This window comes from Cydia strobilella, chromosome Z, assembly GCF_947568885.1.
Source record: "Cydia strobilella chromosome Z, ilCydStro3.1, whole genome shotgun sequence".
Taxonomy (NCBI): Eukaryota; Metazoa; Arthropoda; class Insecta; order Lepidoptera; family Tortricidae; genus Cydia; species Cydia strobilella.
This window is the reverse complement of record NC_086068.1, coordinates 10,031,407-10,050,726: the sequence shown is the minus strand read 5'-3', so window position 1 is coordinate 10,050,726 and position 19,320 is coordinate 10,031,407. Positions and strand designations below refer to the sequence as shown.

The 19,320-nt window shown below is 36.5% G+C and overlaps 1 protein-coding gene across 1 annotated transcript in view; it reads left to right on the top strand.

The window, feature by feature from the left end:
* Window positions 1-15,825, top strand: part of LOC134754188 (glutamate receptor 1-like) — a 184,520-nt gene extending 168,695 nt beyond the window's left edge. The window contains exons 8-18 of the mRNA XM_063690324.1: window positions 7,396-7,503; window positions 7,801-8,032; window positions 8,616-8,710; window positions 8,790-8,957; window positions 9,042-9,176; window positions 10,216-10,304; window positions 11,772-11,922; window positions 12,451-12,632; window positions 12,791-12,893; window positions 13,002-13,283; window positions 15,623-15,825. Of these exons, the coding sequence (XP_063546394.1) occupies window positions 7,396-7,503; window positions 7,801-8,032; window positions 8,616-8,710; window positions 8,790-8,957; window positions 9,042-9,176; window positions 10,216-10,304; window positions 11,772-11,922; window positions 12,451-12,632; window positions 12,791-12,893; window positions 13,002-13,283; window positions 15,623-15,691 (1,614 nt within the window). The 3' untranslated portion in view covers window positions 15,692-15,825. The remainder of the gene's footprint in view (window positions 1-7,395; window positions 7,504-7,800; window positions 8,033-8,615; window positions 8,711-8,789; window positions 8,958-9,041; window positions 9,177-10,215; window positions 10,305-11,771; window positions 11,923-12,450; window positions 12,633-12,790; window positions 12,894-13,001; window positions 13,284-15,622) is intronic.
* The last annotated feature ends 3,495 nt before the right edge of the window (window positions 15,826-19,320 follow it).

The following is a 19,320-nucleotide window of genomic DNA, read 5'->3' as shown; positions in this document are numbered from 1 at the left end:
TTGTTTTTAATAATGGGAACTATAGTGTTTTTCAAAAGGTCCACTGGAAGTTACGAATGTCTAAAGCCAAAGGCGAATAACATGGCCAGGAGTCTATTAATATATGGTCCAGCATTTTGCAGGTGCTCAACGCTGATCCCGTCATGCCCGGGAGACCTACCCCTCTTCTTGAATTTAATTACTGATGCGACTTCTTTAGCTGTTATAAGAATAGGTTCTCGAACATCACCGTGCTCAGCATCCAGCCCCGCCGGGACCCCCTGGTCTGCCTGTAACTTGAAAATGACCCTTAAACAGGTTGGCTGGTTTGGGTCATCTAAACCTAATGGTACTGGAAGGCTCGCCCCGGCATTTAATTTATTTGTTTCACTCCAAAATTTCTTAAAATTCTTGTCTTTCTGCAACGAGGCACCTACGAGTATACCTTCTAAGTAGCATCTCTATATCCCCATAAAACATTATTTTCACATTTAACCGCAGGTTTAATCTTGGGCCTAATTAGATTAAAGTTACATTGAATTTCAAGTGGAAAGTGATCTGACCTAAGTTATAAAATACAATTGCAATTATCTATTTAAAATGAAGTATTATATTTACTGAGAGATATATAAAGATTATTTAAGTCGAATTTAAAAAGAAAACTATAATGCATTACATAACAGCAAACCTCTCCGTATTGTATCTGTATCCCACGTACGCCGATGTAAACAAACGGATAAAAAATAATAATCTAAAATAATTTAGAGGTGAAATTGTCTCAAAGTGTCAGAACTAAAAGAAATTATATTTTGTCAATTTATCATTAGAGATGTATAGGGTCTCCAAGAGTCAAAATTCTGTATAGTTAAAATATTCATTAAAAGAAGAGAAACAATTAAACGAGAACCAAATGAGGTATCTTACTGTGATTATACTCAAAAATAAAGTAACTAATAATAAGAGTTTTGAATGATTCACGGTTAGTTTCACTAGACTTATATTGACCGGGATATGGACCGTGATTACCTTTTGTTTTGTTTTTTCGAGCTCCCGATATTTCGACGCAGTTACATCCATCTTGTTCACGGGTCAGTTTACTCAATATAACCCGTGTTAGCTTAATTAAACAGACCGGTATCCATAGTATTAAAATGACAGGTCCCAAAACGGGCAACTTAATATATCCCAATAAGAATAATTACATGCCATATTGATATGTGCCACATGCGGAAAGATTACATAAAGTTATACAAATTTTCTGGAAATGCAAGAAAGCTATCATTTTGAAAAGGAAAAATAAGCTTTTCGTAAAAAAGAAATCTACAAAACTTTCGTCCGCGCGGTTTCGTTCCATGCCTCGTCTACACTATCGGCGATGATTGCTGATAGTATCATCGTCTATCATCGGTAAGATCATCGTGAAAGCATCCACACGATCGCCTGTAGTAGTTTGTCAACGCAACCACCCGGCGATTGATGCGTGCCCAAAACACCGACAACTCACGGGTCGAAGCGATGATAGACGATGACTGGCGGGGACTGCCGGTTATGCCCTCTACACTATCGTGCCCGCCAGTCATCGTCTATCATCGCCGATAGTGTAGAGGAGCCATAGATGTGATTCGTAACAACTAAAGTAAGGACGCTCAGCACAAATAATTTTCGTATATTGACACGCCATTTCCTATCGCATGCGCATAATTTAATTATATTTCTGTCACTCTCGCACAGTGGCATTGACCACCGGCATCGTAATGGCAGACGTAAAATAGTTATTTGTACCACAAGAGAGCAAAGTTTAATATTTCTTCAACTTCTTCTTTTGCGTCACGTGCAAGTGAAAGATTCTATAATAGATCTAATTTCGAATGATGAGCGTAGCAAGGGGCTCAAAAGCACACGAGATGTAAATAACTTTGATCTCGTGTAGTACTTTTCATCTCAGCAGTGCGATTTTGCTCACTCTTTTGAGCACCAAAGTACCCTTGTTCGTGGTGCTGAGGTGAAAAATCAATTGAAAAACGGATTAAATCAAATTACCCCGGAGAAATGGAAAAAAGAATCATGTGAAAAACAAAGAAAACAATAAAAGTTTAGACACTCGTTGAAAAAATTACTGTCACTTAAAATAAATACAACGGATAACGGATGACGTGTCAGCGTCCGCAAATTCCATGAATAGTGATTCAGAATGCGAATAGTGGATTGATTAAACTTACTTATGAATTCACAAGATCAATCATTTATTTCATCCTTTCCCTACTGTATAAGTTCCCTTATTCGATTTTCTTGAATTGATATCTGATAAGATAACTTCTCGTTTCCAAATAACATTAAGTGTAAGTTGCATTATAAGTCCACTCAATAAATCAAAACCTCAATAAATCTCAATAATCAAGCATTCAGAATTAATTCGACTTTAATCAAAAGACATTAGGTATATAATATTTAATTCGGTGGACCCTTTCACAATATTTTATAAATTCCAACTTCACATTTACATTTTTATGCTTACTTTAGGCAAAGATAGATATAACTCCGTAATAGATGGATACAGTTTAAGGAAAAAACGTGCCTCGAAAATCACAAAAATTTGATTCTCGATCAGATGGCGCCACTAGCTTTGGCCTACTCTCGTATAGAGGGCGTTGACGGTTTCGTTTGTTATTTATAATTTTAACGCATATCAGTGGAAGAACATGGGTCAAAATCATATAAAAATAATTAATGCATATAAAAAAATCATTTATCCATATTTAAATACATTTTAACGTATTTTTATAAATCTTCACTTTTAGTTTTAAAGTATGTTGATAGATGGCAGTGAATTTACAGTGGTTACAAAATTTACTATGACAGTACCGCTCTATCTTATTATATCCTCTTTGCTTTAGGTAATGTAATGTAATAAAAATAACATGTCAAACAGACATTCAGTGTTGCTAGCCTTTCAGCCTAGTATTATTTCCATTCCGTCCTTTTTCATTAGTACGGCAGAATTGACAAAAAAGGTGAATTAAATATATTTTACCAACCCGACTACGGTTTTATTTTCATGTATTAACTCCTTGGGATGTTCCAGTAATATTTCAACCTCAGTTCACTTGCAAATTCTGGGGCCTAATTTGACTAGAGAATAGAGAGATACTAATAGAGGACAGTATATGACGATGTTGATGATATTTCTATAATAAGTAACAATTTTACTTCTGAACTGAAAAATTATGAACGACATCAGACCAGCGACATTAAATTTGCTAAATTTTACAGTTTGGCACAATGTCGCCACTCGCCACTTACTACAAAAGTAGCTGACATAATGCCTACCAACTCACTACTCCTACCTCGAGTCAATTTGGCTCCTGTGCAATAACTGTTAGTAATACAGATTTAATCGAGCATTTTATTCCTCAAACAAAGGGGGGTTGCCTAAAGTCTTGCCTACAGTTACGATTAGGTAAATCGTGACTCCCTATCAGCCCTGCGAATGATTGATACCGTTCATGTGAATGCCATTGCGATTTAATTGCGAATGTTTATTTATGCGTATTGTGACCTCCCGGTGTCATTGTGATCATTTTAATTACCATGAGTAACAATAATCTTTGACTCCGGGGCCTTTCAACCTATTTAGATAGGTATTTAAGTAAAAATCAAGCAGATTTAAATGCCGAATGTGGTTGCTAAAGATTATGTAGTTGTCGATTTCTTCTAAACTTTTCCAAACGCATATCTTAGCCCAACCTTGAAGATAATATCTACGTTGAGAAGGGTTAACTTTAAAAAAGTCGTGAGGTAATAAATATACGCGGGTAGTCCCTTGCTGTTGCTGTGGTATCAGCGTTTAATAACGTAGCATTTAAATCGAGAGCAATCACAAAGGGGAGCGCAGGTGTTGAATACGAGAGCTTTTCTTAAGCGCAGTGTACAACGTTTGTATCCCTTCATTACTGCTGTTTTTCATTGTTCTCTTTGTTTGCATTGATTATTTTTTTAACTATAATAGTCAAATAGGAGATAACACTAACGTTAACTTTGACACAAAACCTCAAATTATTGTTGACTGCCTCCAAGAAATATAAAAAAAAATCCACCACGTACTGGACCACGCGTAATGGACGGTTTCGTACCTCTTTTTTAATAATTAATGGCTCAATCGAAATCAACTAAATTCAAAACAATTTTCGTGGAAATTATTACTGTTAGTTACATGTATGGAATGCCCCCCCCCCCCTAATAATACTTTTTTCTTTCGATATTAACTATCAATCTAAGTAGTCGCTCATAAGATACACTGCATGTTTATATAATCCCAATTTCATTAAATTAAAGCTTATAGTTTACGAGTATAACTGGCTGTGACATGACGGAACCCTAAAATTGTGAAAGCCAGGGAAAATACTTTTATAGGAACCTTGGACATGATCAATTGAGCCGCTGTGAATTTTTATCTAAAATTATCCCTTTTTGGTAAAATGACATGAGACGTGGAGATACTCCCTTTTACTTGTTACGTCCATACACAGTATGGGATTTTGTCCTAGTTGCGGACATCCCTATGTTTTGTGCGTTTTGGATAAACGATAACCAAAAACTGCTCCTATTAAAACTCCCGTGGCTTTAAGTTTTTAAAGATATTTACGAAATCGAGAAAAGTCCCGAGAAACCATAGAAACGCATTTATTCCTTTGTCGAAGCAGAATAATCAGTAAATGATCCATGGTATGCTCTACACGGTCGGTCGGCATTGACAAAATCGACAAAATCTAGAACACGGAGATATTAATTTTTAAAATTTTAGGTAGTCACATACATACTTACAACTATTTTTTCCGAATCATTTCAATTCCTTTCGTCAATACCATTAGTAGAAATAAGTCTTGTCTTAATTTTAATATCACATTTGTTTCGGACAAAGTTTAGTGTTTAGTATTTAACTTCTATACAACTCAAAAAGCTATGCTAACTCATTTTGAATTGGCACGGATACTGGTGTAGGTTTTACAAATAGATAAATAATTTAAATTATTTTAAAACTCTTTTTCCGTACGTTAACTAGGTATGTACACTTTTCAGAAAAGGAAGTGAAGTAAAATATAACTGTACATAATATTTAGCTGAACTTACGGTACTAATTCTTTCTCGTGGCTTGTTTTTGTCGACAAGGAAACTAAGGTGTTCATAAGCAAACCAAGTCGATTTGTAGACGTTTTCCGCACCTATAAAAAATAAAATTAATAAAAAAATCCTGTCAATATAACTGCCAAACATCAATGTCAGCGTATATTAGACAATTGTTAAATTTCAAAACCCAATTCCTATACGAGGACGTAATATCTGGAGAACCGGGGAGAGGTGTCATGGAGCCGTCAAAGCACCGACCCATCCTGAACGTCCTATAGTTATTTGTGCAATAAGAGAGGAAAGTTGGTTTTTCTTGCGAGTGTTTATTTTGAGTCCCGAGAAAGCGAAAGATTCTATAATTGAATCACGAGCGAAGCGAGTTAGAATTTTGAGCGTAGCGAGGGACTCAAAAACACGAGATGTAAAATAACTTTGCTCTCGTGTTACACACATAATTTTTCACCTCAGTAGTGAGAACATATTTAAGGTTAAAATGTATTTCGAATTACACAGAATAATACAGAGAAACAAAAAAAAATTGTTATAAAAGTATGAAGTGACAGTTCATAGCCTTCACTAAATTGAAAAGCTACTTTGTTTCAGTCCCTGGAGTGAGGAAAGTCGCACATTCCTCACTCCAGGGAGTGACGAAAGAAAGCTTGTTCGAGCTGCTGAGGTTAAAAAAAATTGCATCCATCATAAAATCAAAATCGGAACCCAAACCCTATACCCGTGACAAAGCACTTTCATATATAATTGATTGGAATCAACTGTAGACCCAACAGAGAGATTTAAGAGAAAGAGGCTTCCCAGCTTATCCTCCATACCATAAGGTACAACTAGCTAAGAAAATATGTTACTCGGCAGATGAGATAACCGTTACCGAAAGAGTAATTTGTTGTTACACACATTCCTAGGATTGTACAATTCAGCGATTCACAGATATCAGAGTATTTTAGGCAAAATTGTAAATGAAGTTTATTGTACTTTTGAGGGTTCCTAGGGATTCGATGGCAGCACAGGGCGGTCTTTTTATAAACATTTTTTTTAATACCGAAGATGTTGACAAAGAAATCTGTTTGTTTGCAACTAAATACATATATAAAATTGTTTTTAAAAACACTAGACGGTTTTGGGCAATGGTCTAACCCTAGTCAATAATCCTTTTGTTTTTCCTACTATTTAAAAGTTCAATATAGAAAAGAAAACAGAACTGATAATGGGCGAGAAAATGGGTGTAAGAATGAAATTAAAACTAACGCCGCTTCATAAACTCTTTTCAGTCATACATTAATCGCAGATCCTTTGCTACACCTAACCATCAAGGTGGGAAGGTGCTGTACAACATAATAACTGGAACCAATTCACAATTACGCTGCATTTGTTGCGATGCTACATACATCATCAGAGTTCAATAACCTTGAAGTTGTTAGTAAAAAACTGATAAACCCTGAAGCTAAAACATAGGTTTCTACATCATCTAGGCTATAAAAATGATCTAGCGCAGCGGTTAGGAAATGGTGAGTAAATATAAACATATCAGAAGCTTAAGAAAAAATCAACGTAGTGACGTATCAGGAGCTAAAACAGTGGCAGAGAGAAGAACGGAATGGCGATTACTCCACCGACAAGAGCCAGGCTCTTAAAATTATGCTGATGATGACGGAAGCTACAAAATAGTAGAAGAACGAAAACACACAATACAGGCGGAGATTAGAGCTAAAATGTCACTATTAGTTAATGTTGTTCGTCCGAATACAGGGACAACTAATGTTGGGAACACCGCACGAACAGTATTATCTATTAAAATAATTTTGATCCTACTGACAATTTATCGAGCGAATTAAGTCCCACATACAATTCGATCGTGTACTCCGAGCCCAGCCGGACGCACGGCCACTGTTCCGCGGCTCTAGCCGGCCGATTAATTAGGTTTCGCCGGTTGACGCGTAATTAACCCTCACTCGGCACCGAACTGATTTACACGTCGATATGAAAACTCTTCTCTTATTATAGTTTTTCTCGAAAAATGTGTTGTTTGGTATGCAATTTCAAAAAAATATTTAGCGTTATTATGGGCTTTATATTCGATTTTAAGGCACGTTTTATAAATAGTTTTAAATATGAAGGTACTAATTATTTATACTGAAGAATTTAGTTGAATAGATGTCAAATTTTTAATAATAAATTAATGGGTTTTGTGATCATATGCGCATCATTTATTGAAGAATGTTCAATATTCAGCTGAAAAATTAAGATATAAACATACAAGATTGGATATGTTTGCTACAGACGGAGATAGATGGCTTGACGGGCGTCGTGAGGTTTAATGAAGCGGGCCACCGCAAGAATTTCTCTCTGCAAGTCATGGAGATGACTGTTGAAGGGGAAATGATAAAGGTGAGAAAAATACTACGCTTCTTTCTATACCACTATTTACCTTTTCGCTTACCTAGGATTAATACAATGATTTCATAAGTACATAAACAAAACAACTAAATAGGTAATTACTCCTACAACACTAAATAAATTTACAAAAAATTGGTTTCTACTTCATTCGTAAGTGGGTAGCCAAGCATCGCCAAAGAATACAAGTGAACTACTGGCTCGAGAACGCCGAGTTAGAAGTGATTTATTATACTTCGTGTGCCCCTTGACGCCAGAGGTGTGCTAATCGATAAACTATTCCTGCAACAGATCGCAACTTGGTACGACAACAAAGGCTTTGTGCCGATAGTGCCGAAGCTGCCGGGCCCAAGTATCCCGGGGGTGTACAACAGAAACAAGACCTATATAGTGTCGACCATAGAAGAACCCCCCTACATAATGCGTCGAAACTCGGACTACGCGGAATTCACGCCTAACGATCCGTACAAGGGGTTCTGTGTTGACCTCGCCAAAATGTTATCGGAAAAGTTGGAAATCAAGTGTAAGTGACTTAATTTACTATGGTAGGTTGAAATTCAGATCACTAGATCGGGATATTCATAGTCGCTTTTATGACATATGTACCGATAGTTACTTATGAAATAAAACTATTTTAACGGATTAAGTATTATAACGAGTATAATGAATTTAAAACACATTCCGACATTTTGAACCCTTTACAGCGTTGGTGGTCAACGGGAGACTGAGTAAAATATATAATAGGTATTCACCTTTGCCAAAATTACAATGGTAAAAACTACCCACGTACAAAAAAAAAAATGACAAAAAATTTCAATTTAAGCCTAATATACATGCAAAATAAGCTCATAAATTTAATTAATGAACATTTGATGTACATATTTTAAATACGCAATATAATCTGTTTAAATAGTTTAACTTCGGACTCCCATTCTTATAAAATTAAGTAAAATTTAGAAACATCTAGGGCATATTGTATCAATTGATTGATACAACCGCATATGATGGGCTGGTTAACGTAACGTACTTAGATATGGTCATTTTTCCGTCAATGTATCGAATATATAAACGGCCATCAGTAATGTATAAACGGTTGAATTTTGCAGATGAAATAAGAGTTGTTAAAGATGGCAAATACGGAAATGAAAATCCCAAGATTATAGGTGGCTGGGATGGAATGATCGGTGAAATATTACGCAAAGTAAGTTGAATGACAATACTAGTATTAAATAGGTAGGTAAGTATTTTTTTATAATTTAAATATCATTTTTTTCTTGTAGGAAGTCGACATGGCCATAGCTCCTCTCACCGTCACAGTTGAAAGGGAAACAGTAGTTGATTTCAGTAAACCATTTTTGTCTTTCGATATTAAGCCGAACCTTAAGAACATTGCTGACGAGCCAGGCGCCATTTTCAGCTTCCTTGATCCACTCTCTACTGAAGTTTGGGTAAGATAACATTCAGAAGTTTAATTCCCAAGGTAAAATATCTGTAATAGCTTTTATGTAAATATCTATTTTTTACATTAACAGCTCTGTTTGATGTTCAGCGTGTTGGCCGTGACTGTAGTGTTGTTTATTGTATCAAGATTCTCACCATACGAGTGGCGAGTTGTATCCTACACAGATACTCAATCTTCCGAGCACACTGAAGTTGCAACTACTAAGGTAACACTCGTCTGCATCTAGTGAATGGCTGCGTTTATTTTATCGGTGACACTGACACATGACTATGATATGATATTTATAAACTGATAAGTATTTGTTTTACAAGGGAGCAAAGTTGTCGTTTGACTCCTCCTGCTGATATTAATACCCAAGCAAGCTAAAGATTACAATATTGAACCACGAGCTTAGCCAGTGGTTCGAAGAGTGGAACATTCAGCTTTGCGAGGGTTAAACAAACTTTGCTACCGAGTGAATCACACAATTTTTTACCACACTAATGCGAGGAAAATAATAACTGTAAAACATTAAAAATCAAATCCAAATGAACGATATGAAATAGTTATCGTTCAAAATCATCATTTCAAAGTCGATTACACCAGCTAACATTATTCTTAGTTAATAACAAGTCATAATTTGCATCAATTTACTTTGCCACTAGTGGATAAAATTCAACTTACTTACTCATCAATTTTTGAAGAATACGTTTTTTAAAGTTTTAAGTTTGTCAAGTGTCAACCTTGTCAGTTATACAAAATAATATCATGAAATTGGTTGCTTTATGAAAGGGTTACGCCTAATCACGATAAAATATTGTTTAATATATTTTAATTCTGTTAAGCGCGCGAGCTGGCAAAAAGACGTGCATATTACAAACTAGAAGTGGTAGGTGCGAACGAATGACAACCAATGAACAATGGCTTTATTGGGACTAATGGTGAAGAAAAACATCAAGAGATAACCGGAATAATCTCAAAAAGGCTCAGTTTTCCCTCTGGGTAGTTTTCGTGAAAACTAGTGCCTGCACCATTATTTGGGTTTCGTACCCGCAAGATAAGATTTAAGCGAGTAATCAAAAATGCGCTAAGATGACATTGTCCATTCTAAATACTCAATCATCGACACGGCGCTTTGAATTTTATTAATTATCCTTAGTGTAACAAATTATAACTAAGAAAAAATACGCCGCCGTATGCTTAGTGTAAGACACTGCTGTCTCACTTACCAAATAGATTTTTATTCAAATCGCAAAATGTTTCAGACTACGGTTGTCAACGAGTTCAGCTTTTGGAATTCTATGTGGTTCTCAGTGGGCTCCTTTATGCAGCAGGGCAGCGACATTACGCCGAGGTCAGTGTATATTTTAATATTTGATTGTGTAAAGTATATTATTACCTACTTTTGTTCGTTATCCCAATCGCCTTAAATAAACTTTAGTTATGCTTTTGCCGACTAGGGTTATTAACGCATAGGTATCGAATATTTGAACTTTACATATAAAATGACTTAAATGACGTTTCTACGACTGCAGATAGTGCAGATTGACTTATTTTTAATAAGCTAAGAAGTTTATTAATTCTGTCCTCTTATATTTACGAGTATGTCAGTACAACATTAAATATTGTGGGTATGCGTTTGTTAACTGTAATGGGTATAATATATGTTATGCTTTGTAGATATGCGTTTGTAAAATGTGAAGCGTACACACAAGAAAGGTTCCTAGAGGTAAAAAAAATCACGTACCGTGATATATATTCTTATTTTCTTGAGTTAATTTTCCATTATTTTGCTAAATTTAGATAGTGATCAGCTTTTTCAAAACGTATTTAATTTTCGAGTTACTCGAAAAATGTTACCCGAAGGAAAGAAATTGTTTCACATTTAGATTTAGTAGTTGATCCATTTACGGGTTGATACATTTATTTTATATTAAATAAAACTTCATGTAAGATAAATAGTTATTCATGTTTGTAAACTCTTGGGGCTAAATTATAATATTTTAATCCACATTTCTAGACCTATAATTTCACATTTCAAATAAACCTCACGGTTGGAAAATGAAAACCTAATGGGGAGTGAAACATTTTAGTCAGTGGCTAAAATAAATGTGATTTGAACTGTTAGGCAATGTTATTTAAGCGAGCAAATATAGGAAAATGATATATCTATATATATATATATATATATATATATCCTTTTTATTAGTTTATCTAACTTCGCATTCAAGATTCGAGAAGTAAAGTAAAACAGTATCTATACACCAATATGACGATGTTATGATGACGATGTTAGACGACCGGTTTGGCCTAGTGGGTAGTGACCCTGCCTGTGAAGCCGATGGTCCTGGGTTTTAATCCCGGTAAGGGCATTTATTTGTGTGATGAGCACAGATATTTGTTCCTGAGTCTTGGGTGTTTTCTATGTATTTAAGTATTTATATATTATATATATCGTTGCCTGAGTACCCATAACACAAGCCTCCTTAAGCTTACCGTGGGACTTAGTCAATCTGTGTAAGAATGTGCTATAATATTTATTATTATTATTTATTATTATATGATTGAAACAAGTCAAATTTCTCGAAAACTACAATAACTAAGGTACGCATATGACGCAATACTCAGCCCAAGCGGTCGGCCATTTTTGAATTCTGGGCCAATACTTAATGCTCAACTTCAGTATTAGTTGCAGTAGTTTTGTTTTTCACGTGTCACGAGTATTAATGAATGAACTTTTAGTACTTATTATGTATATTTTTTTAAATTCTTTATTAAAGGGCTTTTTCGAGTGAACGACTTATTATATTATTATTTTCAGATCGGTGTCTGGCAGAATTGTAGGTACAGTTTGGTGGTTTTTCACGTTTATTGTAATATCTTCGTACACGGCCAGCCTCGCTTCTTATCTGACGCTACAGCGCATAGCCGAGCCCTCTCAGACGTACAGCAAAGTGGCAGCTTGCCCCGAGGTGAATTTTTATTATTTGTATCTCTATATATATATTACGCCTATGAATATAGGTACATTTTATGCAATTAGGGAACATCAAATTCATTCTTATTAAATTATTTGATTTGTGCTTTTAAGTAGTCACGTTGCTACATATGATTACAAATTACTACCTGTAATGGGTGTCATATACTAAAGAAAAAGTGACCAAGCCCACCCGGCCACGACGGTACCCGTCCCAATTTCTCGAATTTATGTCATCTTTAGGAACTCTAGGAGCCTTTGACTAAATTGCGTACGTACGTACTTTCACCTCCTACACGGATCCCCTATGATTTGGGACGCGTACCGCCGTGGCCGGGTGGCCTAGAAGGCCATGGCGCTGAAGCTGAAGACGCCGGTTCGATTCCGGCCTCGGCTAATGGAGGCCTTGGCCACTTTTTCTTTAGTAAATATGACATCTTTTTCAGTTTATAAATTTTATGGTTAAACTATAATAAGTAATGAGTATTAAAATGTAACTCATAATTATTTTGGTTCTTACCAGGATACTTCTGAAGGAATAAGGAGCATCGCCATACCTCGCAGTCGCCATAGTTGGCTAAGTTTTTTGCTCGACCACTCTTCTGCCGGTGACGATGCTGACAAACCATGCGAGATGTTGGTCACTGTCACAAACTCTGGTGTGAAAGACTTTGCTGTAGCTTTACAAAAGGGATCAGAATTACGGTAAGCATTGTTTATACACCCGATCTGTGCATTGCGAAACTATGCATTGCCGTTTTTAAACCGTGTTTGCACAGCGAAATTGCACAGCCACTGTAATGTTATTCCACGCGCTTTGCTAATGAACGATAATTTGTGGTATACATAACATTACATTTTAGGGATGGCATCAATCTAGCACTGCAATCTCTAAAAGACGACGGTGAACTTCAAAAACTCATACGGAAATGGTTTACTAAAGCGGAGTGTGATGTCGCCGAACAGGTATGTCTTAGATAATATTTACTTATATTCTGTAACTGTATAAAACTTTGATGAAGGTAAAGTGTAGACGAGTTTATATGTATATTATAGTAGCAGTATGTTTTTCAGAACGTTCACGTGACTGAACTGACGTTGGGTCAAGTGGCCGGTCTATTCTACGTGCTGGTGGGTGGTCTGGTGCTGGCACTGGGCGTGGCGCTGCTGGAGTTTTGCCAGCACGGGCGCGCGGAGGCAGCCCGCGCCAACGTGCCGCTGCGCGCCGCGCTGTCCGCCAAGGCGCGCCTCGCCTCGCGCGCCGATCACAAGCCCTCGCATGCCCACACGCACGCCTCCAGGCAGATGCAGCGCGAGCACGAACGACTCGGGTGGAATGGAGGAGCCTATGCTGGAGTGAGCACCTACTTTGAATTCTTATATAAAATAAATGTTTACGCAGTTAAATAAATAGTTAAACTTTTCGTCTGTTAGAATTTGTTACAAATAATCTGCTGATATAAAGAAGCAATGTTTTCATTGTCTTCTTTTTTTCTAAATATAGCACAAAACAGTTGCGTTAGGTTACAGTACGACAAGAAAACATGATGCATAACTATATACAATATATATATATATATATATATATATATCCTTTTTATTCTGTCTAATAAGATTGGGCAATGTGCAATTGTGCATCCTATACATTTGTTGTTTGACATGTGACGCTTTTCTGTTAATATACATATATTTCAAGTAACCCCAAAACTTTTCGAAAGATGCCTTGTTTTAGTTATCTATACAACGTTTTGTTTTATTAAATACATATCCGTTACTTTAGCAGATCATTCACAGTGCCGGATTAACCAATAAGCAAAATAAGCACGTGCTTAGGGCACCACGTTCAGGGGGGGCACCAAAATGCCCGGTTGAAAAAGGTGAACATATTTTAAAATTAGGTACACACACATTAGTTTTTGCCACACGATTTTTTTAAGCTGATCAAAAGTTAATTGCTTAAATAATGGCGCGTAATTCTTTGAGAAACAATCCGAAATTCAAAACGCTTACTAACAATCCGTCTCGCTGGGCCCCGAGTTAAACTCCCACTGAGCTCTGAGCTCCAATTACGCACAGTTGGTATGAATCTTGAGGTCATGTTATACTGGATAAATTAAATGCAAGTAGAAAAGGTGTTTATGAATAGCGTGGCTCAGTGGCTTATATTATAAAATTGTTAAAACTATAGAAGCTTTAGATGATATCACAGATGACGACAAGGAGAGAGGCGGGAAACTTGTCGCAAAAAATGCAGGAACTATGTTTTTTTTTAATACTACGTCGGTGGCAAACAAGCATACGGCCCGCCTGATGTTAAGCTGTAGCTCCGTAGCCTATGTACGCCTGCAACTCCAGAGGAGTTACATGCGCGTTGTCGACCCTAACACTCCTCTCCCTCGAGCTCTGGCAACCTTACTCACCGGCAGGAACACAACACTATTAGTAGGGCCTAAGGTTAGAAATGTAGGATGAAATATTGAAAAATTTCACTAAGACGAGCCAATCATTACAGAAAGTAGATATGACATTAGAAACGTGCGCGTGTCTGTACGCTTTTATAGTCGATTTTTTTAACACAAAGAAGAAGGCGTAATATGCCCAACGATGGTCTAGCTGCAGGAATAAATCTCAGCCCCAGATATCAGCTAACAGTCACGGGCTTTTATCAAATCATTGATAAATTTACATCGGAAATGCGGCGAAAAAGTTTATCAAGATATTTCCGGTAAGTTTTCGTTCTTGACAAAATTCTTGATTTTAATTTAGAAACCATTTCTAACCCGGAACAAACAGCAGAATAAAAAAAATGTGCATTATTGCGTGAAGCATATGCAGATGATTTAGGCAATTAATTGGAAGGGGAAATTGCACAATTTCTTTCCAATACAAAATGGACCGGCCAAAATGTATGAAACAGCCAAATTTTCTTTCGCGATTTCGGGGTTGGTCCCATAGGAAAAGTTGCTCAGTATAATTCCAAAACCTCCCTGGAATGGAATGCACTTATTTTTTAGCCAGCCTGTATACATATATGAAAGATGGTCAGCTAAATTAGTTGGCTAAGACTCATGTAGGAGTCGTTTGACTCGTTTTCTTTACTCGACTCTGTTTCTCAGACTAATAATAAAGTCGAAAGACTTTCATAGGATTCCTGACTATTTTGTAGATTTTAGTCTTTCTCAGAGAACCCTTTATATTTTTTTAAACACATTATTTTACATAAAATTCATGAGTTAGGTAGGTACACGAATCATGCAGTTAAGTCTTTATTTTAACTAATAGTTTAAATAAAACCTACAAGAAAGTTGATGGTCTAATGGAGTCTTTATTCGAAGGTGCGAGTCCTTTTGAGTCAAGTTAAAAAAGACTGAACAATTGACTCGACTCGGGACTACAAATAATCGAAAGTTTTGTAAAGTCCGCCGCAGTCTTGGAAAACCGAGTTGAGTTTTTACCAAAAATAAGCTCAATTAAGTGCATTTAACATCCACACAATGTCATAGATTGGTCACGTACTTCATTGCAGACACACCTGGTTTACCAAATACCAAATCAGTCAATTCTGAAAAATTCAGGGTGAGGGGGCACCCTGGCCTAGAAATGCTTAGGGCACCAAAATGTCTTAATCCGGCACTGATCATTCATAAACCATTCTGTCACTTTCGATAGTAAGTCAGTCTGAATTTTTTTAACAGTACTACACGCCCGCTAACCAGATCGGCCAGGAGGAGACGGCGTTGCACGCAAGCTTCACGCAAGTGTGATCCGCGGCACGGGAGCCCGGCCCCGCGTGCCGCGCGTCCCACTCCAAGCAGTCCTCCAATGTAGATCTCTATCAGCTGTAGGACTGTGGACACTGCAGCAAGATTCACCGAGACCTGGCCGCCAAAGAAAGGCTCAGAGCAAATTTTCTATTAAATGACGCTGAAATTGTCGCCTATTGTCGACATGCATTAATGAAGAAGAAAATATATCTCAGTCGACTCTACTAGCTTCAGTAGCCCTTGCACAATATCGCCCACTCCCGTACCATGCCAAGTCTGGCGGCTTCCAGTGCAGGTCTAGCATAATTTATGTATATCTAAATGGTATTTCAATTCGTAAACCAATACATAGATGTAACAGAAGTCGTTAGATGCGTACTCAAAGTAATCTTTCCTTACTTCGGAGCTTTGTGATACTGGTGCTTTTGAGTTTTTGTTTTATCCGATTTCACGAAATATTGTTAAAATTAGCATAGTAAAGACGTAACTCAATCATGGTAATATAATGCCAACTGAGAAACTTTATAGCCCTCTATACATTTTAGATTGTAATTCCCGTCCCGTTTATTTCCAAAAATGCCTGGCGGTTTTAACCGAGTAGATAAATATCAGGGTCTTAATAATTACGTGTTTAGTAAGTAACTTTATCAATCAGCGTTATAATTTTATATTCAGTAATTGTCAAGTTATAGCAGGTAGTGAGGGGTAGATAACCGTTAATGAAGGCGAGTTATCGCGGTCGGCGGCACGTTGCGCGCTAATTACCTTCCCGTTTTTACTGAAAACAATCGGAGATGAAATTTAAATTTTATTGGTATCCTATAAATTCTTGAATAGTCATTTACATTATTATAACTTTCTTATAATAAAATGGTCAACATTTCAGAAAAAAATACAACTACAATAGTGGTAAGAAGTCGTAATTTAGATGTTAGCTGTAATAATACAAAAATAATGGTCTTTATCTTCATTCACGTGCGTCACATGTTTTATTAAATTCAATAACGAGATAATCAAGTTTACGGATAAATTCCTTGAACTGTTTATAATTTTAGATGCTTGAATGAGAAATAAATTAAACATTTATGTTTCAGCCTGTTTAAAGTTGATATAAAAAGCATAATTTAAAAAGTGCGCTTTGAAGGAAAAATGGAGGTGGTAAGATGGAATTCTAAATTGTAAGATAGCCGAATTGCGTTCTTATTTATTAATACACGAGGACGTCTTATTATACTTAGATAAGTATGGCTTTGCAGTGCTAGAGCAGTCCTTGTGTATTACTAAGTGGTGATCGTGGAAGTGTGATAAATGATAATTTTATCATTAGGTTAGGTAGTCAACGAATGTTTTACATTCACAAATTAAGTAAATCGTAAAATGTTTTTACAACATTGTAAAAATATTCATGAAAAAAGGACCTATTGTTTGGAGTTAAAATTGTAAATTGGAATTACTAAATAAAATAGGCTTGTAGATTGTACCATCTGCTGACTGGAAGCTGTATTGAAATGAAACAGAATCACGTATGAATCAAGTATTAAATTATCATATCAAATAAAGACGTGTTAGACATTATCATACTGGTTATTCAATGAATGATGATTTTCAAACATTACAGTTTGTTTGATATATTAAGCGTCCGTCCTACGAAACTACTTACTTATAGAACCTTTTATTGGTTTAAATTCATGAATTTTTAGTTAAAAAATATTTTACATATTTTTTGCCGATCTAAAAAACAATAACAACATCCTTGATAGTTAGGTGTCCAATGTCGTATTCAGCCTGTTCACATTAATTTCACATTGATCTTAGAGAGGCATTCTTGCTATGTAAGTTGCCTACACTTATTTAAAGGGTATCAATCAATTAACCAATAGTGTGGTAGAGCTATAACCATGGATTAATTTTCTTGATTCAAACCAACCTAGCGTATTTTGGGCCGAAACTGCAAAACAGTACCTTTTCTCTACAGGGAACGAAGAAAAAAAAACCGGCCAAGTGCGAGTCGGACTCGCGCACTGAGGGTTCCGTACTTTTTAGTATTTGTTTTTATAGCGGCAACCGTAGATGATGTATTTCATCATCTGTGAAAATTTCAATCACGGTTCATGAGATACAGCCTGGTGACAGACAGACGGACAGACGGACAAAAGGACAGACGGACAGCGGAGTTTAAGTAATAGGGTCCGCGGTTAAACCGTTAACCCAGTGTCAAATTGTACTGGTGAGCATGGTAACTCCAGGTATAACCGGTTAACCCCGGGTTAGTGGAAAGATGCAAGTGGCGCTTACAAAGTTAAGGAGTATTAGAATCTCAAAGAACGTGGTTAAGTATTTATAATCTACTCGATATATACTTTGTTTAGACAGGTAAAGCTATTTTTAAATGAAATTTAATTAATTATACGGGCCATCGAACCTTTAGTACTATGCCTTATGGGATGCGGCCGAAGAGTTCAGATCCGGAAACCGTGACCAAATTTTACTATGTTGTTGGGCATGGTATTGGATCTCCAAAACTGCCGGGAGACAGCGGCGCCGGCCATCTACTTCAGCGAAATGACTGTGCATTGCACATACACTCGTAGGATATTAAACGAAAGCCAATTAAATATTCTATATTTCATTTCTACACTATGTAAACAATAGTTTAAGAACAATTTAAAAAGAAATCAAAATAATGAAAAAAAATTTTAGATTATTTGGGTTTTACAACCAAACCAAAAGTCGGACGTTAAAGCAATGTACTACAGCATTAAAGCTGATATCTGAAGCCATACACTGATATCAAAAAAATCAAAATCAGACCCAAAATGTGAAAATTATGCATCAAAATGTGTATTTGATAGAACAAATGCATTAAAGTAAAAAAAAAAAGAAATTGGTCATTTTCAGGATATAATCTGCATAAGCTTCTAGTATGTTATTAGCAATATAAAAACCGGCCAAGTGCGAGTCGGGCTCGCGCACGAAGGGTTCCGTACTGTGACGTTTAGCGTCGCAATAAGTAGGTAGACTGCAGAGTGAGACGGAAGAAAACTAATTGATTAAATTTTACAATATATATTAAAACTAAAAAAACTAACTAAAAAAGACAAGGTCGTGAGTCTTTCCTGAGCTGGCACTAACAATAAAATTAGGAATGAAACAAATCCTTGTTAGGGGTCACTTCCCTGCACAATACGTCGCGCCGGTGGGTCGCCGCACTTGGACGTGGCCGTCTTTAGTTGAGGCACCGGATCCGCAGCGAGTAGCGGGCAGCAGAACGGGTAGCGGAGCATGCGCATCCGGGTTGGTGGGTTCCGATTGTAACCCCAGATTGGGTCCCTGGAATTCCGGTAAAATGGCCATTTCAAGAAAAGTCCAATTTTGTGCAAATGACTGCGACATCCGGATTTTAGGCCAGAATAATGTGCTGATAAAAAGTAGGCTGGTTTAGTGAACCCCAAAGCATTAAAATGGTGATCAATGATGTCACAAGCGGAATCATCATTTTTTTAAACAAAGAAGAAAGTGAAGTAAAATTTACTAAATGTACTTCTATGAACTAAAAAACAACTAAAAGCGTTATTAATGCATGAAAACTACAATTAGGCATGTAATTTTGTACATTTAAAATAGAATTA